The 25,704-nt window shown below is 43.9% G+C and overlaps 1 protein-coding gene across 1 annotated transcript; it reads left to right on the forward strand.

The window, feature by feature from the left end:
• The first annotated feature begins 214 nt into the window (after positions 1–214).
• On the forward strand, positions 215–25,704 carry LOC122548679 (myelin and lymphocyte protein-like). Its single transcript, XM_043687507.1, has 4 exons — positions 215–387; positions 13,808–13,975; positions 19,825–19,950; positions 25,430–25,704. Exons 1-4 carry the CDS (start codon positions 298–300, stop codon positions 25,505–25,507), a joined length of 462 nt encoding a protein of 153 aa, XP_043543442.1. The 5' UTR covers positions 215–297; the 3' UTR covers positions 25,508–25,704.

Here is a 25,704-nt window from a genome sequence, read left to right on the forward strand (position 1 = left end):
ATGCTGTAATCTTGCATCGAGCCAGGGGAAAGTAAAATGAAAAGCAGGTGAGTAAATAGCTCAGAAATGTTCAGTACGATTACTCCCCTCCTCTTTGGCCACAGTCTCATTACACAGGCAACACTGGCACTGTGACGCACACTTTGGTGAAAAATGATTAATTATATGTGACACGCCTTCAATTCGGCTCAAACATATCAATCCAGGACTCAACTTCAGATGGTCATTTAAGTGAGACTGTGCTGGTACTAGCCAGACAACCTTTTTGCCAACTCAGTTAGGGCTATAGGTGCCACCATGTCAGCTCCAGCAATTTCATCTAGTCCCATCCCATCTGGGGGAAAGGTCTGCATATCATTTCCAGAGATCCTGATGTTAGGTGAATTTGTGAGTAATGTACTATTTTATAATTTCACTGTTTAAGATGTACTTTTTAACCTTGTGCTCAAATCTGCGATGGGTCTTTTGAAAATATCTGACGTTCCTCTTTGGCTATGGAGAACATGCAAATAGGGAACTGGAATACAGAGATTACAAACAAAGAGTTAGCTAAAGGGAGAGGCTCAAGAGAAAAGAAAGAAATGGGGAGAGGGAGGGGGACAGACATATACAACTATAGAGCAGACAGACTAAGGAGGTTAAAATCGGAAACCAAAAGAGAAAATGCTGGAAAATCTCAGCAGGTCTGGCAACATCTGTAAGGAGAGAAAAGAACTGACGTTTTGAGTCTAACTGACCCTTTGTCAAAGCTCCTTTAGTCAGTTAGACTCTAAACGTCAGCTCTTTTCTCTCCTTACAGCTGCTGCCAGACCGGCTGAGATTTTCCAGCATTTTCTCTATTGGTTTCAGATTCCAGCATCCGCAGTAATTTGCTTTTATCCGGATTAAAATTGGAAATGTGTGGATTTTTTCCATATGCTTTAGTGTGTACACAGCGTCTGGGATGTCTCCGCTGGGGATTTAAGCTACAATTTAGATCAGCCTGGTTTTAGAGCAGGACGCTATCTTGATAAAGGAGTTGAACTGTTTGAGGCTAGGCACGGTTGCTGAGAGGATTGCTGGTGATGTAATAAATTGCCTGATAGTTCTAATTTTGTTGTGGCATTTTGTCAACTGGTGCTTCAAGTAATGTCCTTGACTAACAGTACTTACTGGATCAAGCATGTTGATGTCGAGGAGATTCAGCACTAACTTCAAAGCAGTTTCAATGATCATTTGCTGCTTTGGAAAGGACCTTTGAAATATTCTGGGAAATTACTTCATATGACTTCACTATCACTTCAACAACATGCATTTTGGAATTTCTCTGAGAACCTCACCTAAAGGTCCCACCATTAACTGATGTTACTCAACAGCTTCTAAGTGTCACTGGAGGAAAAGTGAGTGCTTGGCCATAGGTACCTTGCCAGTTATCCCTTGGTTTGGATGAGGAATTGGAGGAGGGTATGCTGTTGCTGTTGCAGGGAGGATCAGGAGGGACAGGTTGCTGAAGTGAGCTTCTCCCTTCCTATGGTGTGCTATCCCTTTCCCTCTGCAGTCCTCTCACTGTAACCTCCAATGTTGCATTCCAGATCCTGTGAACACTCTCCCTCAGTGCCTGAGCTGTCCTGAAACACATTCTGGTGCATACCACCCCTTCACTTCCCTGACCGTCCAAGGACCACCTATCTCAGATGAGGCAGAGCCCATAGTTTGTGTACTGGTCATAGTGACCAGCTCAAAGGACATCAAACTGGAGTGAGAGTAAATCACTGTCACCAAGGGACTGCTTAAAAATAGAACAGAGGGCAGGGAGACTGCATGCACTGCTCCATGAGTATAATTTCTGAGCTGAAATGCTCAACCAGTCATCACTGAACTAGTTTCTCTAGATAAGTTCAACTAGTGGCGATCGGACAGAGCCTAACTTGTGTGATAAAGCCAGAGGTATGTTATTAGCACAGCACACCGTAGAACCATTCACCAATATAACCAGCAAGGAGAATGCCGCAGAGAAATCGAAAAGGAAGGAAGGTGACAGAAATAAAGGGAGGCAGCGATAATTATGTAAAAGAGAAAGGGACGAAGGGAAAGGGAAAAAGAGGGGCAGAATAAATCACTTGGAGAGGCAAAAGGAAGGATGGAGGATAGGTGAGCAAGAGCATGCAAAGAAAATGGAGGGAAATAAAAAAGAAAAATAAATGCAGAGAGAATGGAAACAATAATTCTTTTGATGTAAGATTGGTTGAAAATTGAAATTATTCTGATTTGAGGAACCGAGACTAAACTTAAATGTTTCCAGGCAATTCTAGCACTCACTAATTTGTGGATGTTGACTATTTGTCGTGAAGGAAAGGAAATTGCTCTTTTTCTGGTCTTAGTGTTTGCTGAAATGGGTCGTAGATCAATCCCAGTTTTTCAGGTTGCAAATGAATGTGTTGCAGTTGCTGCCTGACCACCCAGGTATTTTAAATTAATCTTATTTACAAAGGGCGTTGGTTAGCTCAGTTGATGGGATGGTTGTTTTGCATTGCAGAGTGATACCAACAGCATGGATTCAATTCCTACACCTGCCTGAGGTTACCAAGAAGGATTTACCTTCTTAAACTCAGGTTAAACCCAGAGCTTTGGCAATCTTACATTTCACTTGCTACAAGTCTGCAATGGAATTCTCAAACTTTATTATTTGCCTCTAACAAAAAATGTCATCTCACTATAGGAGTAACTTGGCAAAATTTCTAGTTGCAAATGAGCAGATTGGCAAGATACTGAGAAAAAAATTGGTTAGAGACAAGAAGATGCAAAACCTGCGAGCACTCCATTCCCTCACCTCCATCCAGGGCCCCACCAGTTCTTCCAGGTGAGACAGAGGTTCACCTGCCTCTAATCCAACCTGGTTTACTGCATCAGGTGCTCCCGATGTGGTCTTCTCTACATCGGGGAGATCGAACGCAAACTTAGGGAATGGTTCACCGAGCATCACAGCCAGGCCTGCAGGGGCTGACCAAACCTCCCAGTCACCGCCCATTTCAATTGCTCCAACCACTCCCTTTCTGACATGACCATCCTTGGCCTCCTCCATTGCCACAACAAACCACAGCACAAATTGAAGGAACAACACCTCATCTTCCGCCTGGGCAGCCTATGGCCTGAAGGACTCTACTTTGAGGTCTCCAATTTAAAATAACCTCCCTTCCCTTCCCCCAACTCCCTTCCCAGCCCCTCCCCCTCCCTTCCACTCCTCCCAGCCACCAACCGGATTCATTCTTCCCATTGGCTAGCCAGGTCATCACCTCTACCTGTCTTCACCTATCTCCACTTTACCACCCTGCTCCTGCCACCCCCTTTATCTGCAATTCCCCCCACACCCACCCCCAGGCCTGAAGAAAGGTTACACCCAAAATGTGGATTCTCCACCTCCTGATGCTGCCTGGCTAGCCAGCCTCCTGCCTATCTACTAAGGTACTGAGAACAGGGCAGTTACTTCCCTGTCAGGTAAATGAAGTACTGCACCAGAAAACTAAGAGAAAAGCAGTTAAGAAGTATTACTATGGCTCTAAAGTGTTTAAAGTCTGAAGTTTCCATTTCGCAGTATCCTTCAGGTATTAGAATATATGTTTTCTCTTTATCGCATACTCAGAGCTGGCCATAGCTCTCCACCCTGTTACTGCGGTAATATAAAGAGTTATGGAACATAGAACATAGAAAAGTACAGCACAGAACAGGCCCTTCAGCCCACAATGTTGTGCCAAGGATTAATCTTAACGTAAAATAAAATAACCTCAATTCACTGCGCACCCCTCAATTCACTGCTGTTCATGTGCATATCCAGCAGTCGCTTAAATGTCCCTGTATCTATAAATGTAAATATTGGGGGTGGCATGGTGGTGCCTCAAAGTGCCAGGGACCTGGGTTCAGTTCCAACCTCAGGTGACTGCCTTATGTGGAACTTGCATGTCCTTCTCATGTTTGTGTGGGTTTCTGCCAGGTGCTCTGGTTTCCTCCAAAAATATGCAGGTTAGGTGGATTGGCTATGCTAAATATGGGGATAGAGTTGGGTCTGCATCTATTCAGAGAGTCCATAGGCTGAATGGCCTCTTTCCACATTGTATGGATTTAATGTTCCTTTAAAAAAGGAAGCTCTGACTGCTTGGGGTGCAAAGCCATTTTAATATGGGCAGCACGGTGGCACAGTGGTTAGCACTGCTGCCTCACAGCGCCAGAGACCCAGGTTCACTGCCTGCCTCAGGCGACTATCTGTGTGGAGTTTGCACATTCTCCCTGTGTCTGCGTGGGTTTCCTCCGGGTGCTCCGGTTTCCTCCCACAGTCCAAAAATGTGCAGGTTAGGTGAATTGGCCATGCTAAATTGCCCGTAGTGTTAGGTAAGGGGTAAATGTAGGGGTCTGGGTGGGTTGCGGGTCGGTGTGGACTTGTTGGGCTGAAGGGCCTGTTTCCCCACTGTAAGTAATCTAAATCTAATCTGTAAAGTGATAGCCACAGTTATGCATCACTTGATGCATGCGACGCCTAATGAGTGCCTGATTGGATACTATCCGTTTCACTCCATTGCCCACAGACAAACACAGAACCAAACTGACACTGAATGCACATTAGTAAGTCACAATCTGACAGTGATCAAAGCACGAAAAGTGTTTCAAAATAAGGAGACCCCGGTAACGGTAAAGAGTAAAGATAACTGAATGATTTGATCTGGATGATCTTAAGTTTGACCTTGTTCTCAGCTAGGCTCACTGGCCTCACCCAATTTGATGGCGACGAAGCTTACATTTTGCCTTTGTAATCTTAAGCTGGGGAGTGGAAAATTAATCAGAATTCCTGTGCCTGATCTCCAGCTGCTCCTCCTTGTTGGAAATGTGTGTGTGGACAGTGTGAATGAATTCTACACTTGAATAACTTACCAGTTCTTGTTATTGAGTGTCAGATTTGAATATCAGATCATTTTAACTGTGCTGGAAGTTGATTGTAGAACTCTGGGGCAATAGGAATTGATGAGGCCAGGAAAAGAAGAGGAGTGCAAATTAGGAAAGGGGGTAAATGCATCACAATGCACCTCCTAAAAGTGGCTAAATGAATGAAAAAATTATGCTTCGGATTTACCTTTGGGCCATTTACAGAACCCTTGGTCATGCAAGCTGGCCTCAAGCCAATATACTTGCAATAAAAGAACAAATATGCTTATGCAAACAGTATAACAACTTCACTGGAAGATTATTTTAATAATCATGCTCACTGTTTCACAAGCCACTATAAAAATATCTGAAATCACAATTAGAGACCAAATTGCTTGACTGACTGCTATTCATGACAATAGTAATTCACTCCAGTTTTGTCATTAACAAAAAGATAACTATTTAACTAACTGTAACCTAACTGTAACAACTGGCAGAGAAAGGAAAAGATTTGTAATCTATACAACTTCAATGCAAACTAAACTTTACCTCTTCAAAAACCCCAAATACATCCACACACCTTCAAGATTAAGATAGACAATAGACAGACAGCTTGACAGAGGTACAGTATTACTGGTTTCAAAAATATACAGGGTGAACAAAATTCTAAGTAATAGAAGTCCGTTTCATGAGGGTGAGTTGAATCATCTCTCTCAGTTTCTTTGGATTTCAACAATTGCTGACATGTAGTTACTTGTAAAGCAATGATTATCCCTCACTTTCATGGTTGATCCATGGGACCTAGGTCTTTTCTTGTTAGAATTCTTTTAAGTTGTTGTAGTTTTCCAGTATTTTCATTCACACGATGAAAGAGAGAGAGAGACAGAAATTATAGCTTTGTAACCGATTGCAACTCAACCAATGAGAGGGCTGTCATCAGGCAGAATTTCCTGAACTCAATAATTCTTGGTGCCACTCTGTCCTAATGTATCCTGTTGATGCTTTGAAAACCAACTTTGCCTTGGGCACCCATAAAAATCCACCACTCCATTCTTCCAAGATACAAGATTTTATTGGCATTTCATTTCTACAGCTATTCACATCAGTTTATAGACCCAAAAAGGCGGAAAATATCTTTTACCATAAATCTAGCTTGAAATACAACAATGTTACAGAAAGGAACAGGCTTTTTGTCCAATTCATCTATGCTGTGCATGAGCCGACAGTTTTCATTGAAACCTTTTCCCTATCTACTTATTGAATTGATCTGTCAATATTTTCTCTTATGTTCAGCACTAACAGAGGAAATGTGTTCAGCAACCTTGCTACTCTCTAAGCAACGTAGTTCCCTCGCCCTTTATTCCATGCCTCTAAGTTTTAAGGGAGAATTTAACCCTTTCAACTCAGTATTGAAATACGCGGGATAATTCAACTGAATTTAAGATAGAAGTTGATGTCCAATTTCTGTTTAAAACTGAGATGAGGCTGAGACTCTGGTTAAAAGTGAAGAAATGAAACCAAATAATGTTGGAAATTGCTGTGAAAGGTTGATGAGGAATGCATTAGGCACCATCCAATATGTTGATGACACATGGGCTTGGGCGCAAGGACAACTTTGAAGGAGTAAGACCTGACTTTGAGGTCTCCCTCACAGTTTGAGTAACAATGTACGTTATACTAATTTATACTTGTATCGCATTGGTGTCATGCAATAAACTACATCTTGTTTCAGACCAGAGTCTCTCCTTGTTACAAATGGGGTTCCTCTACTACATTAGACCTGCAGGTACCGCAGATCCCTAATGGGAAAGAGGGTGGCAGTAACAAAGCTATCAGATGGATCTTATGCCATGATGAGCAATGGTGAGAAGCCATCTTAGAGCAGAAATACTCAGCTGGCCATGCAGCACTGAGAGAGACAGAGTCAACATTTCAGGTTGAGATGACCTTCCATCAGTCATTATTAGTTCTGACGAGAAGTCATCTCAGTCTAAAGCATGAATTCTATCTCCCATAAGCTATAGGGAGAGGTTGAATAGGCTAGGGCTGTTTTTCCTGGAACATCGGAGTCTGAGGGGTGACCTTATAAAGTCATGAGGGGCATGGATAGGATAAATAGACAAAGTCTTTTCCTTGGGTTGGGGGAGTCCAGAACTTGAGGGCATCGGTTTAGGGCGAGAGGGTAAAGATGCAAAAGAGACCTAATAGGCAACTTTTTCATGCAGAGGGTGGTATGTGTATGGAATGAGCTGCCAGAGGAAGTGGTGGAGGCTAGTACAATTGCAAGATTTAAAAGGCATCTGAACGGATATATGAATAGGAAGGGTTTGGAGGGATATGGGCCAGATGCTGGCAAATGGGATTAGATTGGGTTGGGATAGCTGGTCGGCATGGACGGGTTGAACCGAAAGGTCTGTTTCCATGCTGTACATCTCTATGACTCTATGACTCTTGACAGATGCTGCCACGACCTGAGGGAATATTTCCAGTGGTTTGTTTGCTGCCATTTCAGATTTCCAGCATCTGTGGTGTTTTCCTTTCGTTGTAGATGAAGAACTGTTTGTAGCTAAAGCAGAGGTCATTTTCATCTTAAACACTGAAGCTGACTTAGTGGTGAACAAAGGTCAGAACTCTATGCCTGTCTGCAGGTAAGATATTGAGAACTGAGGTTGAGTCCAAAATTGTGATAAGGATAAAGATTTTGCCCAGTGACTTCAAACTTAATCCAAGTTACTGTAAGGAGGGAAAAAGTAGATTTAAAAAAATCCAGACTAGGATGTTGCAGAGTTGGCTGTGTATCTGGATAGCAGTGTGTGGGGGTTAGTGGACGGTATGACGATCTTGAGAGAACATATTGTTACCATCAATTCCTGGGTAAGGTTGAACATTCCAGATGGGATAACACAAGGTTCCAAGCTCCCAAATGAGGACAATGAACTGGCTCCCCTTCTTCAGCTGGTCACTATAAAGGCCATTTAAAAAGAGATTTCATGCCATGTGGATGCTTTTCTCCCAGAACAAATGAGTGAATGTTTTAATAGGTGGCAATGTAGCCAGGCTTTCTTGAGCTAATGAAACAGTGAGTTTATTAATTACTAAACCTAAGATGAAGTAATAACACAAAGCACAGACTAGAAATGAGAATTCCATAAAAAGATGGAAGTCAAATAGGGCATGTCGATCAGTCTGTGAGTTCCATAAAAAGACGATAGAGTATTGTGTCTGCTATGTTGAGTGATACTGACTGCACTGATGTTGGCAGTTTTGATTTTGAGATTCTTGGTGATGTAGGCCTGCTGAATGTCTTTAGTCCTGTTTCCTTTCCTGGCATGCAACACTTAGAGTGAGAGATTACTTTTCCTTTCTACCTGTAGTGCAAGGCTGTTTAATGGTTGATCTCAATCTTTGACCTTCCCAGTGTGCTAGTGCACAAACTAACACATCAGACCACTTACACACCCAGACTAAATGTGTTTATGTTTTAACAATGTAACCAGGCTTTCCGGAGTTAAAGAGTGAGTTCATTAATTATGAAATATGGAACTAAATAATGCTTGCAGTTAGTTTTCAACCTCTGTCTTGTTCAATGCTACAGTAAATGTCTTTTAACTCATGTCCATGATATAGAATACAAGGCACAAGAAATGTTTACCTGCTAAGGGAAATTAATTACATTGTCTTGCACCTCTGCCTTTTGAACGTTCTCTCTCTCTCTTTGAAGTTTCCTTGGTATCAACAAGGTGTGAAATTCCAGTCACTTGCTTGCTTAGAAGGTGCAGACCCATGCCTCTCTTGCAATATTTGTTTATTAAAAAAAAGGTCTTGTCCAAAAATTCAATATGTCCAGAAGTAAGTTGAGGTTCTGATTTGTTGTCATGGCAATACCTTTGATGGATAACTCTGTTCTGATCTCTGGCACAATTCTATTGGGTAGAATGTATGAAACAGGTCAGGGAGCTATTCATAAAGACAGTGGACTCTTGTTTAAAAATCCAGACACATTAGGTAAGACCACTCTGGCAGTTACAATGCTGTTGGTGAGGTGAATTGCAAGTTCTAGACACACAAATACAGAAGAATGGGGAGACCAGTATCTGGACGGTTTGCTCCAGAACCTGGTCATGCTTGAGGGAAGACCATGTTCACAATGGAGTTGTTGTAAGTGAATGTACAGAGTGAATGGAACCTCATAGAAAACAAGGACCTTGAGAAATTGGTGCTATCCCAGACGTACAATACACTTGTTAAGAATAAAGACTGTCAGAAGGATAGGCAAAATGTTGACCATGTAACCTTGGTGCAGAAGGGTGTCTGAAGGAGGGAGGAACTCAAGGAGGGGAATAATAACATTGATTGTTGTAGGAGAATCAGTACTGAGATAACATCATTTGTAAAGCAGCTTGGGAGTCCCACATAAGATATTGCCTACATGATGTGGCTGGAACTGGCATTGGAAAGAGAACAGGACTGTCTGGCTGTTGAGACCCAGGTTGGAATGGCCTCCAGAGGTGGAAATCCCATTTGCATTATACCAGGAGCTAAATTAAAGAACAGCACCACAAGGATTGAATATCCATATCGTTAACAAAGTCACGTGTGATTTACCAAAGGGATAGCAGATCATGGAGATGAATGCGTGGCTGGTGTGGGAAAGGCGGTGCTGGGAGAGGTAGTGGTGCAGCGGTAATGTTCACAGACCTGAAGTCCAGAACCTCAGGCTATAGTTCCAGTGACATGGCAAATGGTGAAGTATGAAATCGATAAAACCTGGAATTAATAGCTAGCCTAATAGCAACCACTGTTGAGCATTGTAAAAATCTATCCAGCTCACTAATGTCCTCAGGGAAGGAAATCTGCCATATGACTCCTGACCCACAGCAGACTTTTACCTGCCCTCTGAAATGGCCTGGCAATCCCCTCAATTCACCCCAATGAGGGATAGGATAATTATTGCAGTCTCAGCCAGCGATACCCAAATCCCATGAATAGGTAAAACAGGAGCTTTCATTTCATGGGCCAACAGTATCAGCATTAGGACAAGAAATAGCTCTACCATTCGAGTAGATTCTGCCTGAACTGGACTACCTCCAGGCTCCTGGTAGAAAACATAAATACTGCCATAAAAACTTTAAATGAGTAAGGGAGGTGGGAGCTCAGTAGGAGAAGGCAGTATATACACAAAACGAAAGGGAGTAGAGTTACCACCAGAAATGGTAAGGTGAGGGAACAGCTTTAGCAATTAAGGATGAAATCACCTTAGTGATTATGCAAGATGTAATGAGAGGTTAGGAAGCAGGGGAAGCCTTGTGGTAGAATTAAGAAATAGACAGCGAGAGTTATTCATGTGTCACCTGATGTCAACCATGGAGCAATAAATCCTGTACCTGCAGAGAAAGGCAGATTTAGGTTTTTAATCGGGAAGGGATTCAAGGGTTACAGGTCAAAGGCAAGAAAGTGGAGTTAAGGGTGATCACGTCAGCCATGATGTCATTCAACAGCAGAGCAGATTCAATGGGCTGAATGGTCTCTTTCTGCACCCATGCCTTATAGATATGGAACACTTGTAGTAATGACAGAGAAAGGAGGTCAAAGTCCTTTTATGAGGCAGGAAGGCATTTAACTGGATCAGAAGGTTCAGGGTTGGGACCCCATCACATTCCTGCCTTAGTCCTGATTAAATCCATTCAGTTAATGCACTTGTGCTGGTCTTATCCCACTGTTATTGATATTCAATCAGTGGCAGGCAGGCCAATTCTTCTTGAGGGTTGTTGGAGCTGCACTCATCCCGGCAAGTGGAGAGTATTTCAGCGCACTCCTGACTTGTGCCTTGTAAGATGTTGCACAGACTTTGGGGAGACAAGGGATGAGTTACTCACCACAGAGTTTCCCACCTCTGACCTCCTGTAGCTGCATTACTTGTATGGGTGCTTTAGTGTTACATCTGGACAACAGCAACCTCTAGAATTATGATTACAGAGAATTCAGTGATGGTAATGTCATTGAATGTCAAAGGATATTGGTTAGATTCTCTCTTGCTGGAGATGGTCATCTGCTGCTAATGTCTTGCATAAAGGAACTTGTCTAGGACTTGTTACAATCACTGGATATGTCAAAGCATTTGCCAAAGTAATCATATACTTGTTACACAGCTGTAATGTAGAAAACATGGCAGCCAAAATGCAAACTCTCAGCAAAAACAATTTGATACCAACCAGATTGTTTGCTTTTGTGATATTGATTACAGTATGAATATTGATGCAGGCTTCAGGGATAACTCCAATGATCTTCTTTGAAAAAGTGTCAAGTGATCTGCTCCATCAGTTGGGGCAATGAGTCTATGGAGCCATGGTTTAAATTCTTATCTGAAAGATGGTGCCTCTGATGGTACTGTTTCCCCTCAGTATTCCTCGGAACTGCACAGGAATGTCAGTTTTCTGACTTTTGTACTCAAATGGAATGGGAATTGAAAACACAACATTGTTCTATTCACAAAAACCAGGACAAGCCCAATCAGACTAATTTTTGCCACATTGATTAACTGTCAGTCATCAGCCATGTGATAGAAAGGGCCATTGACAGAGCTATCAAATGGGAGAAAGTGAGGACTGCAGATGCTGGAGTACCAGAGTTGAAAAATGTGGTGCTGGAAAAACACAGCAGGCCAGGCAGCATCCGAGGAGCAGGAGAATCGACGTTTCGGGCATAAGCCCTTCTTTAGGAATTCAGGCATTCCTGAAGAAGGGCTTATGCCCGAAACATCGATTCTCATGCTCCTCGGATGCTGCCTGGCCTGCTGTGTTTTTCCAGCACCACATTTTTCAACTCAAGAGCTATCAAATGGCCCTAACTCACTAACCATCTATTCACCGGTATTCAGTCTGGGCTCTGCCATAGTGACTTGGCTCCTGATCTCATAAAAGCTAGCTCCAATATGGATAAAACAACTGAATTACAGAGAGGATGAGAAAGTGACTGCTCTTGGAGTCTGGACACTATTTGCCCAAGTGTTAAAAGAATCCCATATAAAACTGGAGCCAATAGGATTTGGGGGGAAAAAGCTTTCCACTGGCTGGACTCACACCTAACACAAATGAAGATGGCTGTAGCATTAGAGTCTAATTTCCTGAATCCCAGGGCATCACTGTGCAGGAGTTCCCCAAGGTTGTATCCATCATCAATCATCTTCATAAGATCAGGAATGGGGATTTTCACTGATAATTACATAGCTGCAGGGTCATCTACAATACCTCTAATACTTAAGAAGTTAATACCCATGTGTAACATGTCCTGCATGAACATTTAGGTTTGGGGTGAAAGATAGCAAGTACTATTCACACCAGACAATACCCAACTCCAACAGGAAAGTATTAATCATCTCCCCTTGACAGTCAATAGCATAACCATTGCTGAATCAAACATGGGAACAGAACCACTCCCATGTTCCCCTGCCTCACCATCCTGACTTGGATATAGATGGCCGCTCCTTCATTGTGACTGGATCAAAACCCTCCCGCAGCCCACTTTGGGTGTACCAACGCCAGATGGGCTACTACTAGAAGATGGCTCACCTTCTAGGAATGAAGGATTGTGGTCATTTAGTGCCTTGAATGTGCTCTGCTATTCAGTGAGATTATGGCTGACCTGGTTGTGGTGTTAACCTAATTTTTCCGTTTACTTTCCATTGCCTTTGACTCGCTTGTCCATGTCATTTTCCGAAATGACACTGATTACAGGCCATGTTCAACCTTTCTTCCTAAGACAAGCCCTTTAGTGCAGGAATGAGTTGATTGAACCTTCTCTGAACTTTTTCTAATACACTCATATCTTTATTTCAAATCAGGAGACCAAAGTGGGTCAGAACTGCAGATGCGGCCTCACCGAGGGTGTATACAGCTGCGTAAATCTTCTCGACTTTTGCCTTCCTTACTTTAAAGACTAGCATTCCATCTACATTCTTAGCCAGCGACAATCCCATCTCATGAAGACATAGATTCCCCACAATCTACTTGTCTCCCCGCACATGATGAAGTTCCCATCATCATGTTTTAAGTTGCTCATATACAGTATCACAAAATGTGGTTTCCAAAAGGAATTTTATCTAATTTGCTTTTTTTTAAAAAAATGTGCTTACAGGATATGAGCTATAAGGAGAGGTTGAATAGGCTAGAGCTATTGGAGCATCGGAGGCTGAGCGGTGAACTTATAGAGGTTTATAAAATCATGAGGGGCATGGATAGGATAAATAGACAAAGTCTTTTCCTTGGGGTCGGGGAGTCCAGAACTAGAGGGCATAGGTTTAGGGTGAGAGGGGAAAGATATAAAAGAGACCTAAAGGGCAACTTTTTCACGGAGAGGGTGATACATGTGTGGAATGAACTGCCAGAGGATGTGGTGGAGGCTGGTACAATTGCAACATTTAAGAGGCTTTTGGATGGGTATATGAATAGGAAGGGTTTGGAGGGATATGGGCCGGGTGCTGGCAGGTGGGACTAGATTGGGTTGGGATATCTGGTCGGCATGGACGAGTTGGACCGAAGGGTTTGTTTCCGTGCTGTACATCTCTATGACTCTACGAGTCTATGGACTGATTGAAAGTGAATTGATTTCAACATGTCCCTGGGGAGTCTAAACCAATGCTTACTACTCAATCGCAAAACTAATGTCTTGTTGATTTGTTTTGGACTTAGATCTTTCAATGCAGATCTTGACAAGGTGAATCCTGGACCATTGCAGTTACAGGTGGTGATGGATGCTGCTACATGGTTGTGTTAATATTCCAGGACCTCTTAGCTACCCGAAAGTGGCTTGCAAGGCAATATCAAATTATGAATAAATCAGATAGCTTGGTACCAGAATAATGATTAGGACAAACCAATTAGATCTAGCAGTGATGCATTATTTGTGTTTTGTCTTTTAGGTTTTTGGTGGCCTGGTTTGGATCCTTGTGGCTTCTGCTCGAGTTGAATTTGCGGCTGATCAAGGCTGGGTGATGTTTGTTTCAGTTTTCTGCTTCGTGATCACTACATTGCTGCTCATCCTCTACACAGCTGGAGTTCAGAACAGTTCATCTGCTTGGATGGCAGTGGTATGTCTCTTTCTATGACCTTCCCACCGAGGTGTTACATTTTGGAAAGGCAAATCAGGGCAGGATTTGTACTGTAAATGATAGGGCCCTGGGTAGTGTTGCTGAACATCGAGACATTGGAATGAAGTTGCATAATTCCTTGAGAGTGGAGTTGCAGGTAGACGGTGAAGCAGTCATTTGGTATGCTTGCCTTTATTGGCCCGCGTATTGAGTATAGGAGTTGGGAGGTCATGTAGCAGGACAATGGGTATGCCACTTTTAGAATATTACATTCAATTCTGGTCTCCTTGCTGTAAGAATAATGTTGTTAAACTTGAAAGGGTTCAGAAAGGATTTACAAGATTGTTCCCAGGGATTAGATGGTTTGAGCTTTAGAGAGAGGCTGAATAGATTGGAGTGTTTTTTCCCTGAGGGTTGATCTTATGGAGATTAATAAAATCATGAGGGGCATGAATAGGCTGAATAGCCAAGGGCTTTTCCCCAGGTAAGGGACTCCAGAGTCAGATGGCATAGGTTTAGGGTGAGAGGGGAAAGATATAAAAGAGACAGGTGTTGGGTGGGGTGGGGGGCAGCCTTTTTCACACAGAGGGTAGTGCGTGTATGGAATGAGCTGCCAGAGGAAGTGGTGGAGGTTGGCACAATTGCAACATTTAAAAGGCATCTGGATGGGTACATGAATAGAAAGGATTTAGAGGGATATGGGCCTAATGGGACCAGCTAGATTTAGTATGTGTGGTCCGCATAATCGAGTTGGACCGCAGAGTCTGTTTGTGTGCTGTATGACTTTGTGACTATGACTCTATAACACCTCCCAATGCAAAGATCTGCGACATTATCTAATTTCAGCAATTTTCTGTGATATAGTCCTTTAATAGAGCCATAGAGTCATAGAGATGTACAGCACGGAAAGTCCCTTCAGTCCAACTCATCCATGCTGACCAGATATCCCAACCCAATCTAGTCCCACCTGCCAGCACCTGGCCCATATCCCTCCAAGCCCTTCCTATTCATATACCCATCCACTTCCTCTAGCAGCTCATTCCATACACGTACCACCCTCTGCGTGAAAACGTTGCCCCTTAGGTCTCTTTCATATCTTTCCCCTCTCACCCTAAACCTATGCTCTCTAGTTCTGGACTCCCCGACCCCAGGGAAAAGACTTGGTCTATTTATCCTATCCATGTTCTTCACAGTTTTATAAATATCTATAAGATCACCCCTCAGCCTCCGACGCTCCAGGGAAAACATGTAGATCTTTTCTGAACCCTTTCAAGTTTCACAACATCTTTCCGATAGGAAGGAGACCAGAATTGCACACAATATTCCAAACTAAGATTTGCTTTCCCAAAATGCAGCACCTCGCATTTATCCGAATTAAACTCCATCTGCCACTTCTCAGCCCATTGGCCCATCTGGTCAAGATCCTGTTGTAATCTGAGGTAACCTTCTTCACTGTCTACTACACCTCCAATTTTGGTGTCATCTGCAAACTTACTAACTGTACCTCTTATGCTCGCATCCAAATCATTTATATAAATGATGAAAAGTAGTGGTCCCAGCACCGATCCTTGTGGCACTCCACTGGTCACAGGCCTCCACAGGAGTTGATTACTCCAACTAAGACATTCGAAACTTAAAGCTCAAGTTAATAAAGTGGAATGCTACACTGTAAGGCATATTTTAGTCCAGCAGAATAAACAAAGATCACTCCTGTTGCGGACTCTATGTCAACCCTCAGAATGCGCTTGGGTGAACGGAAACAAATAGAAGTTTTCAACAAGAATAAGTGGGAACATTGAGTGGTCCATTTCAAAGGCCCCTCCTGCCCTGGGCCTGCTGTAAGCTGAATTTCCCTCCAATCCATTATTAACAAACTCATAGGATGAGACCTTACCAGGGTCTGAGTGGGGCAGCCTATGGCAACACGACCGGTACATTTGGGTGAGAAAGTTGGTGAGTTCCACTTGAATGTTTAAATCATCACGTTGCATCTTGGCTCAAGTTGTATGGTGCCATTGTCGCTGGACAGCGGTGAGCTCCCAATTGAAGCTCGTTATTTCTTGTTAAACAACTTGTTTACAGTCCAGTTCACCGTGTGCTGTGATCTTACCACACTGGCTGGTGGGAAAACTCAATGTGGGAGCCAGAGGGAGTTCTTGGCGAGTTCAACTCCCCACCTGCTCCAAAAGACCTCCATGTTAGATACCAGGTGCCAACCTCTCGGGCATGTTCCATGGGCACCAGGCACATGTACCCCACATCCACAGATACTGGCATTAAACATACGCCATCCTCTAACAGCCCTGCATACCTACCTTGCAGCCACTGCAGGACACTTCTGCATGTCAATGCTACATCTTGGGCTGCTCCAGAAACTTTCGTTATAATGCTACAGCTAGAAGACTGTGTGCTCAGGTAGACATACCCAGCTGGGGTCTGAACCAGCTGCATCTCCAGGGTCTCACTCACTCTCATAGCACACATTCACTCTGAGCCTACCTGGATGCTCACAACGCCCCCTGCCTTGCATTATCTTGCTTTTCTGTGTGTTGTCCTCTCAGTCAGATTGACCAAACGCTCTGTCGTCTCAACAGCGCTGGGCGGCACGGTGGTTAGCACTGCTGCCTCACAGCGCCAGAGACCCGGGTTCAATTCCCACCTCAGGCGACTGACTGTGTGGAGTTTGCACGTTCTCCCTGTGTCAGCGTGGGTTTCCTCCGGGTGCTTCGGTTTCCTCCCACAGTCCAAAGATGTGCAGGTCAGGTGAATTGGCCACGCTAAATTGCCCGTAGTGTTAGGTAAGGGGTAAATGTAGGAGTCTGGGTGGGTTGCGCTTCGGCTGGGCGGTATGGACTTTTTGGGCCGAAGGGCCTGTTTCCACACTGTAATGTAATGTAATGTAAAAATGAGTGGCCATTGGTGGGACTACAAGCAGCGCTGGAGTCAGGATGGATGTAAATGCTGGGTAGCAACAAGATGGGGGCCCTGTCAGGGGAGAGGGGTCTCTGGGTTGTGATGGTGTGGCCAGACAAGGAGGGATTGCCAGCGGAGCAGGAAACACCTTATCTGGAAAGGTGGGGTCAGTGGTCCCCACCCCCACCTTCCTGCCCAGGACCTCAGTGGGGCAATCCGTTTTGTGCCCAGCCATTGAGCCTCACTGGAGCACAGTGTAAGAGATCATAGACTGAAAGGACTGCCTGGGAGCAAGGTGGAGAATTCGAACGTCAAGCAAACAGAAGGTCTGGATTAGACATGCAACCTGAACGGAAACTGAGAAAGATCGCAGAAACCTATGGAGCAGAGTAACCATCCATGGTATACAAAAGAAAAGCCAGCATCCAAGTTCAAGAGGTAATAGGGAAGGCAAATGGAATTGTTGGCCTTTATTTCAAGGGGAATGGAGTATAAGTGTAAGGAGGTTTTGCTTTTAACTATTTTGCTGGTGTTAGTCAGACCAGCACAAGAATACTCTGAACAGTTTAGGGCCCCTTATCTAAGGAAAAATACAGTTGCATTCAAGAGGGTCTAGAAAAGGTTGATGAGGCTGATACCAGGTATGGAGGGATTGTCCTATGAGCATATGTTGAGTAGATTGGACTTGTACTTGTTAGAATTTTGAAGAACGAGAGGTGACATTATTGAAACACGCAAGATTCTTAGAAAGCTGGATAGAGTAGATGCGGAAATGTTGTTTCCCTTGTGAGAAAGTCGAGGACGAGAGGGCATAAACTCAGAATAGAGAGTCCCATATTTAAGACTGATGAGGAGTAATTTCTTCTCTCAGAGAGTCGTCAATCTGTGGAATTCTTTACCACAGAGAGCTGTCGAGGCTGGGTCATTAAGTGAGCTCAAGGCTGAGATAGACAGATTTTTAATCAACAATGGAATCGGGGGGGTTATGGCGGAAAGGCAGGAAAGTGGGGATGAGGATTATCAGATCAGCCGTGATCTCACTGAATGGTGGGGCAGACTCAATGGGCTGAATGGCCTATTTCAGCTCCTCTGTCTTATGGCCTTATTTGCGTGCATGAAGACAGAACAGGCAAAGAACCCACTGAAAATGATTGACTAATTCTAACCATGAATATTGTTAACTGAGCTGTGGTGCCAAAGGACAATGGATACGAGCTGCACTCCACCAAGAATCAGCTCCTCTCGGAGTACAGGGGACAAAGGTCGACGCATCCAAATATTATCACCAACATCAAACCCTTGACAAAATGCAACAATAGGGCAATTAGCATGTTCCGTCATTGTTTGCATCCTACAATTCTCTTCAGATGCATCACTATGAGCTACATCACCCTTCCTTCATTGTTGCTGGCTTGGAATCCTGGAACTCCCTTGCCTTCAGCACTGGGGGTAGACTGACATCATATAAACCAGAGCAGTTCACCACCACCATCTCCAAGTCAGCTAAAGATGGGCAGTGAAAGATGGTCGTACTAGCAACGCTCATGTCCCAACAAAGAATTTTTAAAAGTTTCTAATTGTGCAATTTATTTTATTCAATATTGTTATTTTCCTCCTACTTTCTGATCAGCTGCATGTAAACTTAATTGCAAAAAAGCTAAGACATTCTCTGTGTGTTTCTACGTAAGCCCTTTCGTCACTTGATCACAGAAGTTGACAGTATAGAAGGGGCCAGCAATTCTGACAATGCAGTTGACTGAAGTAGAATGGGACGATAGATTAGTAAATAGCACAGGAGAGAAGCTGTGGCCAACGTTTTAGAGGAGATAGTTCATGATGTTTAATGCAAGACATATTCCATACAGAAAGGCAAACTCTATAAGCAAGATACATCATCCTTGGCTAAATTAGGAGATGAAGCATGGTATTAATTGAAGGGAAAGATGTACGGTGCTGTAAACACTTGTGCTAGTCCAGAAAGGTTTCAGAACCTGAAAATGATGACTAAAGTAGAAGTTGGAGAATGGGAGAAAATAAAAAGAAACAGTAAAAAGCTTTGCAAGTATTTAAAATGAAGAGTAGTGAATATAGCATTGGTCCCTTAGAGGATGAGACTGGGGAGTTAGCATAGAACATAGAACATAGAACATAGAACATAGAACATAGAAGAATACAGCGCAGTACAGGCCCTTCGGCCCTCGATGTTGCGCCGATCCAAGCCCACCTAACCTACACTAGCCCACTATCCTCCATATGCCTATCCAATGCCCGCTTAAATGCCCATAATGAGGGAGAGTCCACCACTGCTACTGGCAGGGCATTCCATGAACTCACGACTCGCTGAGTAAAGAACCTACCCCTAACATCTGTCCTATACCTACCCCCCCTTAATTTAAAGCTATGCCCCCTTGTAATAGCTGAGAACTGGGAAACTAGGGTGGCACGGTGGCTCAGTGGTTAGCACTGCTGCCTCACAGCAGTGTGGAGTTTGCACCTTCTCCCCGTGTCTGTGTGGGTTTCATCTGGGTGCTCTGGTTTCCTCCCACAGTTGAAAGGTGTGCAGGTTAGGTGAATTGGCCATGCTAAATTGCGTGTAGTGTTAAGCGGAGGGGAATGGGTCTGGGTGGGTTGCTCTTCGGACGGTCGGTGTAGACTTGTTAGGCCGAAGGGCCAACTGTAGGTAATCTAATCTACAAAAATGCAATGTTGCTTGTTACTTTCATAAAGCAATTTATGAGACATGATTTGGAGCGGATGGAACTACCAGAGCAAGATAAAGAGGTAACTCGATCATGAAAATCATTGGAATGATCTTACTGGAACCTTGTTAGTCTTTCTCATTGAGCAGGCATTTTCCAACAGAACCTCTGGGAGAGCTGTTTGTAAGATGATTGTGTGTATTGATTGCGGATTCTATGCTTCCTGTTCTTTTCCAGGATGTCTTCTACCACTTCATCTCGGCCGTGTTTTATTTAAGTATCGCAGTTCTGGAAGCCAGTGACACGAGGTTCATTTTAGTAGCCAGGAATCAAAAGAATTTCAGAATCAACATTGCTGCCACAGTAAGTCACCGCGCATTGTCAGGTTGTTCTGGTATAACGTGCATTTCGTCGACACGGATTGGTTATAATATAATTGAATTGTGGATGATGTTTGGATAGTGTGAATTTTCTGCTGAACGGGTATAGTGATTTTCGATAGTGATCTCCTACGGCGTGATTTTCTATCACAGTGTTCCATGGCACAGCTTTCTATAGCATGAGTTGGAGAGGAACACCACTGTCGTGCTATAGCAGAATGACCTGTACCATCTTCCATGGGTGGAGAAGCTGTGATGTGCAATCGGTCGGCAGTACGCTAAACAAATAGACAAGATAAACTCAATTGCTTAAATAAGTATGTAATGTTATTCTTTCACAGGATGTGGGTGTTGTCACCTCATACAGCAATTATCACCCATCTCTAACTGCCCTGGACAAGGTGGTGATGAGCTGCCTCTTTGAACTACTGCTGATTATGTCTGAGTGTACTCTGCTGAGTACAGTGCTGTGTGAATATGGTTTTCGGGCTTTGAAAGTGCAGTAGCAGTGAAATCATTCAGGACTGGGGAGGACTTGCAGGTTGTGGCTTTCCATTGTATGTACGGACCTTGTCCTTAGAGATTGAAGTGGTCATAGGTTTGGAGAGTGTTGTCTAAGGAGCTTTGATGAATTTCTGCAGTGTATCTTGTTAATGGTATGCACTGCTGCCACTGAGCGTCAGTGGTGGAAGAAGTGAATTTTTAAGGTGGTGAATGTTGTGCCAATTAAGCCGGCTGCTTTGTGGTGTAGAGAGTAGTTGTTAGACCTGTACTCATCCAGGCAAGTGGAGATAATTTCATGACATTCCTGACTTGTGCCTTGCAGCTGATGGACAGGCTGTTAGGGAGTCAGGAGGTGAGTTACTTCCTTGCTGTTGTAGCCACTGTATTTATATGGCTGGTCCAAACGGTAACCCATCCCCCACATAATGGTGATAATGGGGGATTCAGTCATAGTAATGTCTTTGTCTTCCAATGCAAGATGGTTAGATTTTCTCAAGTTTGAGATCTTCATTATCATTGTGTGGAGTGAAGTCAATTGACAGGTTTCAGCACAAACATGGCGATCAGCCAGATTTTACTGCATTTGGCCATGGAATACCTCAATATCTGAGGAGTTGCTGAACATTGCGCGATCATTGCTGAACATCCCCACTTCTGACCTTAAAATGAAGGAAAGGTCATTGATGAAGCAGCTGAAGATAGTTGGGCCTAGGACACTGCCCTGAGGTACTCCTGCAGAGATGTCCTGGAGCTGAGATGACTGACCTCCAACAATCACCACCATCTTCCATTGTGAAAAGAATATCCCAAAGCAGCCAGTGGAGACTTTCTCCCTTAATTCCCATTGATTCCCAATTACCAGTGGTGCTGCAGGACCGAGCAATAACAAGCATCTTCCAATTTGTTTTAAAACTCAGATTTAAGTGATAAGTGTTTTAGGATACAAGTCGATGCACACTGAATAAGTCTGCATCCCATTCCTGTCTTCATTATTCTAAGTATTTGTATTGAATAGTTTACATCCATACTATTAACACCCTCTGTAGATTAGGGATATGGGAATTTTATTTGATCACTTTACACATTTACTTACTGTTGTTCAGTTATCCCCATATCCTTGCACATTATTTCTATCCAAAGTACCAGCCATGAACGAGCAGCTTGATGGATCGAATGGCCTAATTCTGCTCCTATGTCTTAGGGTCTTACAGTCCTATAACTAACTATCTGATGCCCTCGAGTGCCTCAGTTGAACCTGCCTCCAGCTTATTTTCAGGCGGTGCATGCCACTGCCCAATTCCTCACTTTGTGAAAAGGTTTTATTTTAGTGTCACATCACCCTTGCTTCTTTTGCAGATCATGTTAAATCTATGTGCTCTCCTTCTTGTTCTGTTTGCAAGTGGAAACAGTTTCTATCCACCTGCTGTATCCAGCCTGCTCACGGTTTTAGAAACCTCTATCAAATCTCCTCTCGGCTTTCTTCTCTCCAATGAGAAAAGTCCCTGCTTCTTCGATCTACCCTCAAGTCTGAGGTTTCTCATCCCTGGAACCATTCTTGTCAACTGTTTCCCCTCCATTTACATCTTGTGCATAACGTGGCTCCCACAGCTGTACACAATATTCCAGCAGAGGTTTTAAAAGTGTCTTATACAAGATCAATGTCACCATTTGAAGTTAAAACTACTTTCTTCCCATGCCTGTTCTGAGCATATTAACTGCTCCAGGAATATCGGGAAATTAGTGATCCCGTTGAGAAGGTCAGAATAGGGTACTGACCTCCTCCCTCTGACATTTACAAGCACATAGTACAGGGTCACTGGACAGTCATGATAAGAAGCTGGAAGCCTGGTTGAGATTTATCTCCTTTGGGGTGTAATTGTGGCTAGACTACCACCCTTAATATGTTCAGCTGACTGAGAGCAAGATCAGCCTGATCTCTGAGACTAAACTGTCCAGGGGGAAAACCTCTGAATCACTTGAGTACTTTATTGACTGGAATATTCTCAGGAAAGAAATTTTCTAAGTGCAGAATTGAATGCAACATCTAATTTCACCTCTACCATGGCACAAATATGTTTATTGTTTTGTTGGATGGCAAGATTAGTATCTATCATAGAATCAGTGCAGACAGAGTTCATTCGGCCCACCCAGTCTGCACCAGCCCGATAAAGCCCCATCCAATCCTCATAACCCCACATTGACCTGCACATCCCTGAACACTATGGGCAATTTAGCACGGCCAATCCACCAAACCTGCACTTCTTTGGACTGTGGGAAGAAACCGGAGCACACAGAGGAAACCCACGCAGACACGGGGAGAATGTGCAAACTTCATATAGACAGTCACCAAGGCTGGAATCGAACCCAGGACCCAGGTCCACTGTGAGGTAGCAGTGCTACCCACTGAGCCATGATGCTACCCATTCATTGGGCAGTCCCATTGCTCTTGAGAAAGTGACGGATGAGCTGCTGGATGCACCAGTACAGTTCTTGCAGTGTAGGTGCCCCAGATGTAGGGGCACCTACATAAGCGCTGGATGTACTTATATGTACAGGAATGGATCTCCAGAATTTTGACCCAGCGATGAAGAAAGAATGTCACTAGAAACCGGAATCTTGATGGTATCTGACTCGGAGAGGATCTCCTGGGAGCTGATGTCCCGATGTGCCTGTTGCCGTTGGTTTTCTAGGCTGTAGTGTTTGCAGGTTTAGGAGGTGCTGCTGATGAACTCACGGTGAGTAGCAATTTTTAAATTCACTTGTAGCACATGGGCATAGCTGGCTGGGCCGGCATTTCTTGCCTGTCCTTAGCTGCCCTTGGGAAGGTAAAGTTGAGCAGCTTTTCTGAACTGCTGCAGTCCATGTGCTGGAGGTAGACTCACAAAGCATTTTGGGGAAGGAATTCCAGGCGTTTGACTCAGTGACAGTGCATCTTGTGACCCTGCATATATAATGTGCTGGTGTTGAAGGGGGTCAATGCCTAAGGTGGTGGATTGTGTGCTGAGCAAGCAGGCCTTTGTTCTGGATTGTCTTGAGTGTGCTGTAGCTACTGCCACCAGACCACTGACAGCATTAAATGACATTCCAGACTTACACCATACTGGAGCTAGGAAGGTTCGGGATGTGAGGAGATCAGGGGGCTGTGTCTAGTTTCCAACAACATACACACACACACACACATACACAGACACACAAACACACACACACACATGCACACTCACACACAGACAGACAGACACACACGCACTCACACACACACACATGCACACTCACACACACAGACACACACACATGCACACAGACACACAGACACACACATACACAGACACACACATACAGACAGACACACACACACAGAGACCCACACACCCTCACACACACACGCACGCACACACAAACAAGTGCACACGCACACATACACACACAGACATGCACGCACGTGCACACACACACACACACACACACACACTCACAGAGCTGGATGAGTCAGGCTTTAAGGACTGCTATGTGTTGGTTGTGGATTCACCTACACTTGTCTAGAACATGTTGTTTCTGCTCTTTAGCATGTACACAGTCCTCTGTTGGAGCTTCATCAAGCTGGCAACCCGTTTTTAGGTTTAGTTGGTGCTGTTCCTGGCCATACTGTCCTACTGGACCTCTCTGAATGAACCAGGTGTTGGTCCTCTTGCTTTAAAGGTACTGGTAGATGTGGGTCATGAGGTAAAAAGTTGAGACAATCTAGTTTTGCAGCTCCTGCAGGCTCACAGTCCCTCATGGGCCTTTCGCTTTGAGCTGCTGGATCTAACCCATCACTGTGAAGATGGGACCATGTTTTCACCCACACTGTGCAGCGGATAGTCCAACTAACATCACTGTGGCACAATAATTCTACGACTGGTAGACTGATGAAGATAAAGTCAAATAATATTTTCCCTTGTGTTGGTTTTCTCATGAGCTGCTGCGAGTCCAGTCTGACAGGAATGTCTCTAGTTCTTGGCTAGTTTGGTCAGTGGCAGTGGAGTGGTGTCACTTAGTGATGTACATTGATATCCACCAGATATATCTTTGACTACATGGTGCTCAACGTGGAGGAGCACTGGTTCACTGCCAAGGGATGTAGTGAGTGACAATCAGCAAGGTCTGGGAGACCTCACAGTCGATGTTGACGCCTCCCTGGGTTCCTTCCCTTTAGGTGTATATCAGTTTGCCACTGCTGGGCCAGCTCTACAGTGGGACAGAACATACCCAGGACTGGTCTGTGACTTGAACTGATAGGAATGATTCTGTCAGGCTACTGCTTGATGAGCCTATGGGTCCAATTTTGCCACAAGTGCCTAGAAGTTGTGGAGGAGCACTTTGCAGGGTTAAGTCGGCTGTATGTGCATATTTCATTTCTGCATTTTAAATTGATTTCATGTGATATTCTAAGTTTACTTTTTCATTGTGGTTTGATAAAAGCCAAAAGGTAGAGTTTAAAATAATCCATTTCTTTAATTGTTACTACTATTGATCCAAACTCTTCTCATGTTCCAGATTAATTCAATTAACTGAAAGTAAGCTTTCCAATTGCCAGGAGACAGATCATTAGTCCAGGCCCTTGGATGTTGTCTGGGAGTATAACCAGAGCTGAAAATGTGTTGCTGGAAAAGTGCAGCAGGTCAGGCAGCATCCAAGGAGCAGGAGAATCGACGTTTCGGGCATGAGCCCTTCTTCAGGAATGACTTCTTCGGGCATTCCTGAAGAAGGGCTCATGCCCGAAATGTCGATTCTCCTGCTCCTTGGATGCTGCCTGACCTGCTGCGCTTTTCCAGCAACACATTTTCAGCTCTGATCTCCAGCATCTGCAGACCTCACTTTCTCCTGGGAGTATAACTCTGCTATCACGACCTGTATTGGGTAAAACCTTTTAGTGAAGTTATTATCTTCCAACCAAACATTCATGTATTTTCCTGTTTCAGGTCTTTGCATTTGTGGCCACCTTACTGTATACGATACATGGGATATTGTCAATACTGAGATGGAAGTCTTCCTCATGAACATCAGAAAACAAGCAGAAAATGTCAACACTTTTACCAGAGGATCTTTGTCCCTTCTTGAACTTGCTGATTGCTCTTTCTTTAGCACTGTTTCGCAAAACTGATTTATAACCAGGCAAAGTGAAAAATCGCACAACATCAGCTTATAGTCCAGGGGGTTTATTTGGAAGCACTAGCTTTCGGAGCGCTGCTCCTTC

Source organism: Chiloscyllium plagiosum, chromosome 3, assembly GCF_004010195.1.
Source record: "Chiloscyllium plagiosum isolate BGI_BamShark_2017 chromosome 3, ASM401019v2, whole genome shotgun sequence".
NCBI classification, from domain to species: domain Eukaryota; kingdom Metazoa; phylum Chordata; class Chondrichthyes; order Orectolobiformes; family Hemiscylliidae; genus Chiloscyllium; species Chiloscyllium plagiosum.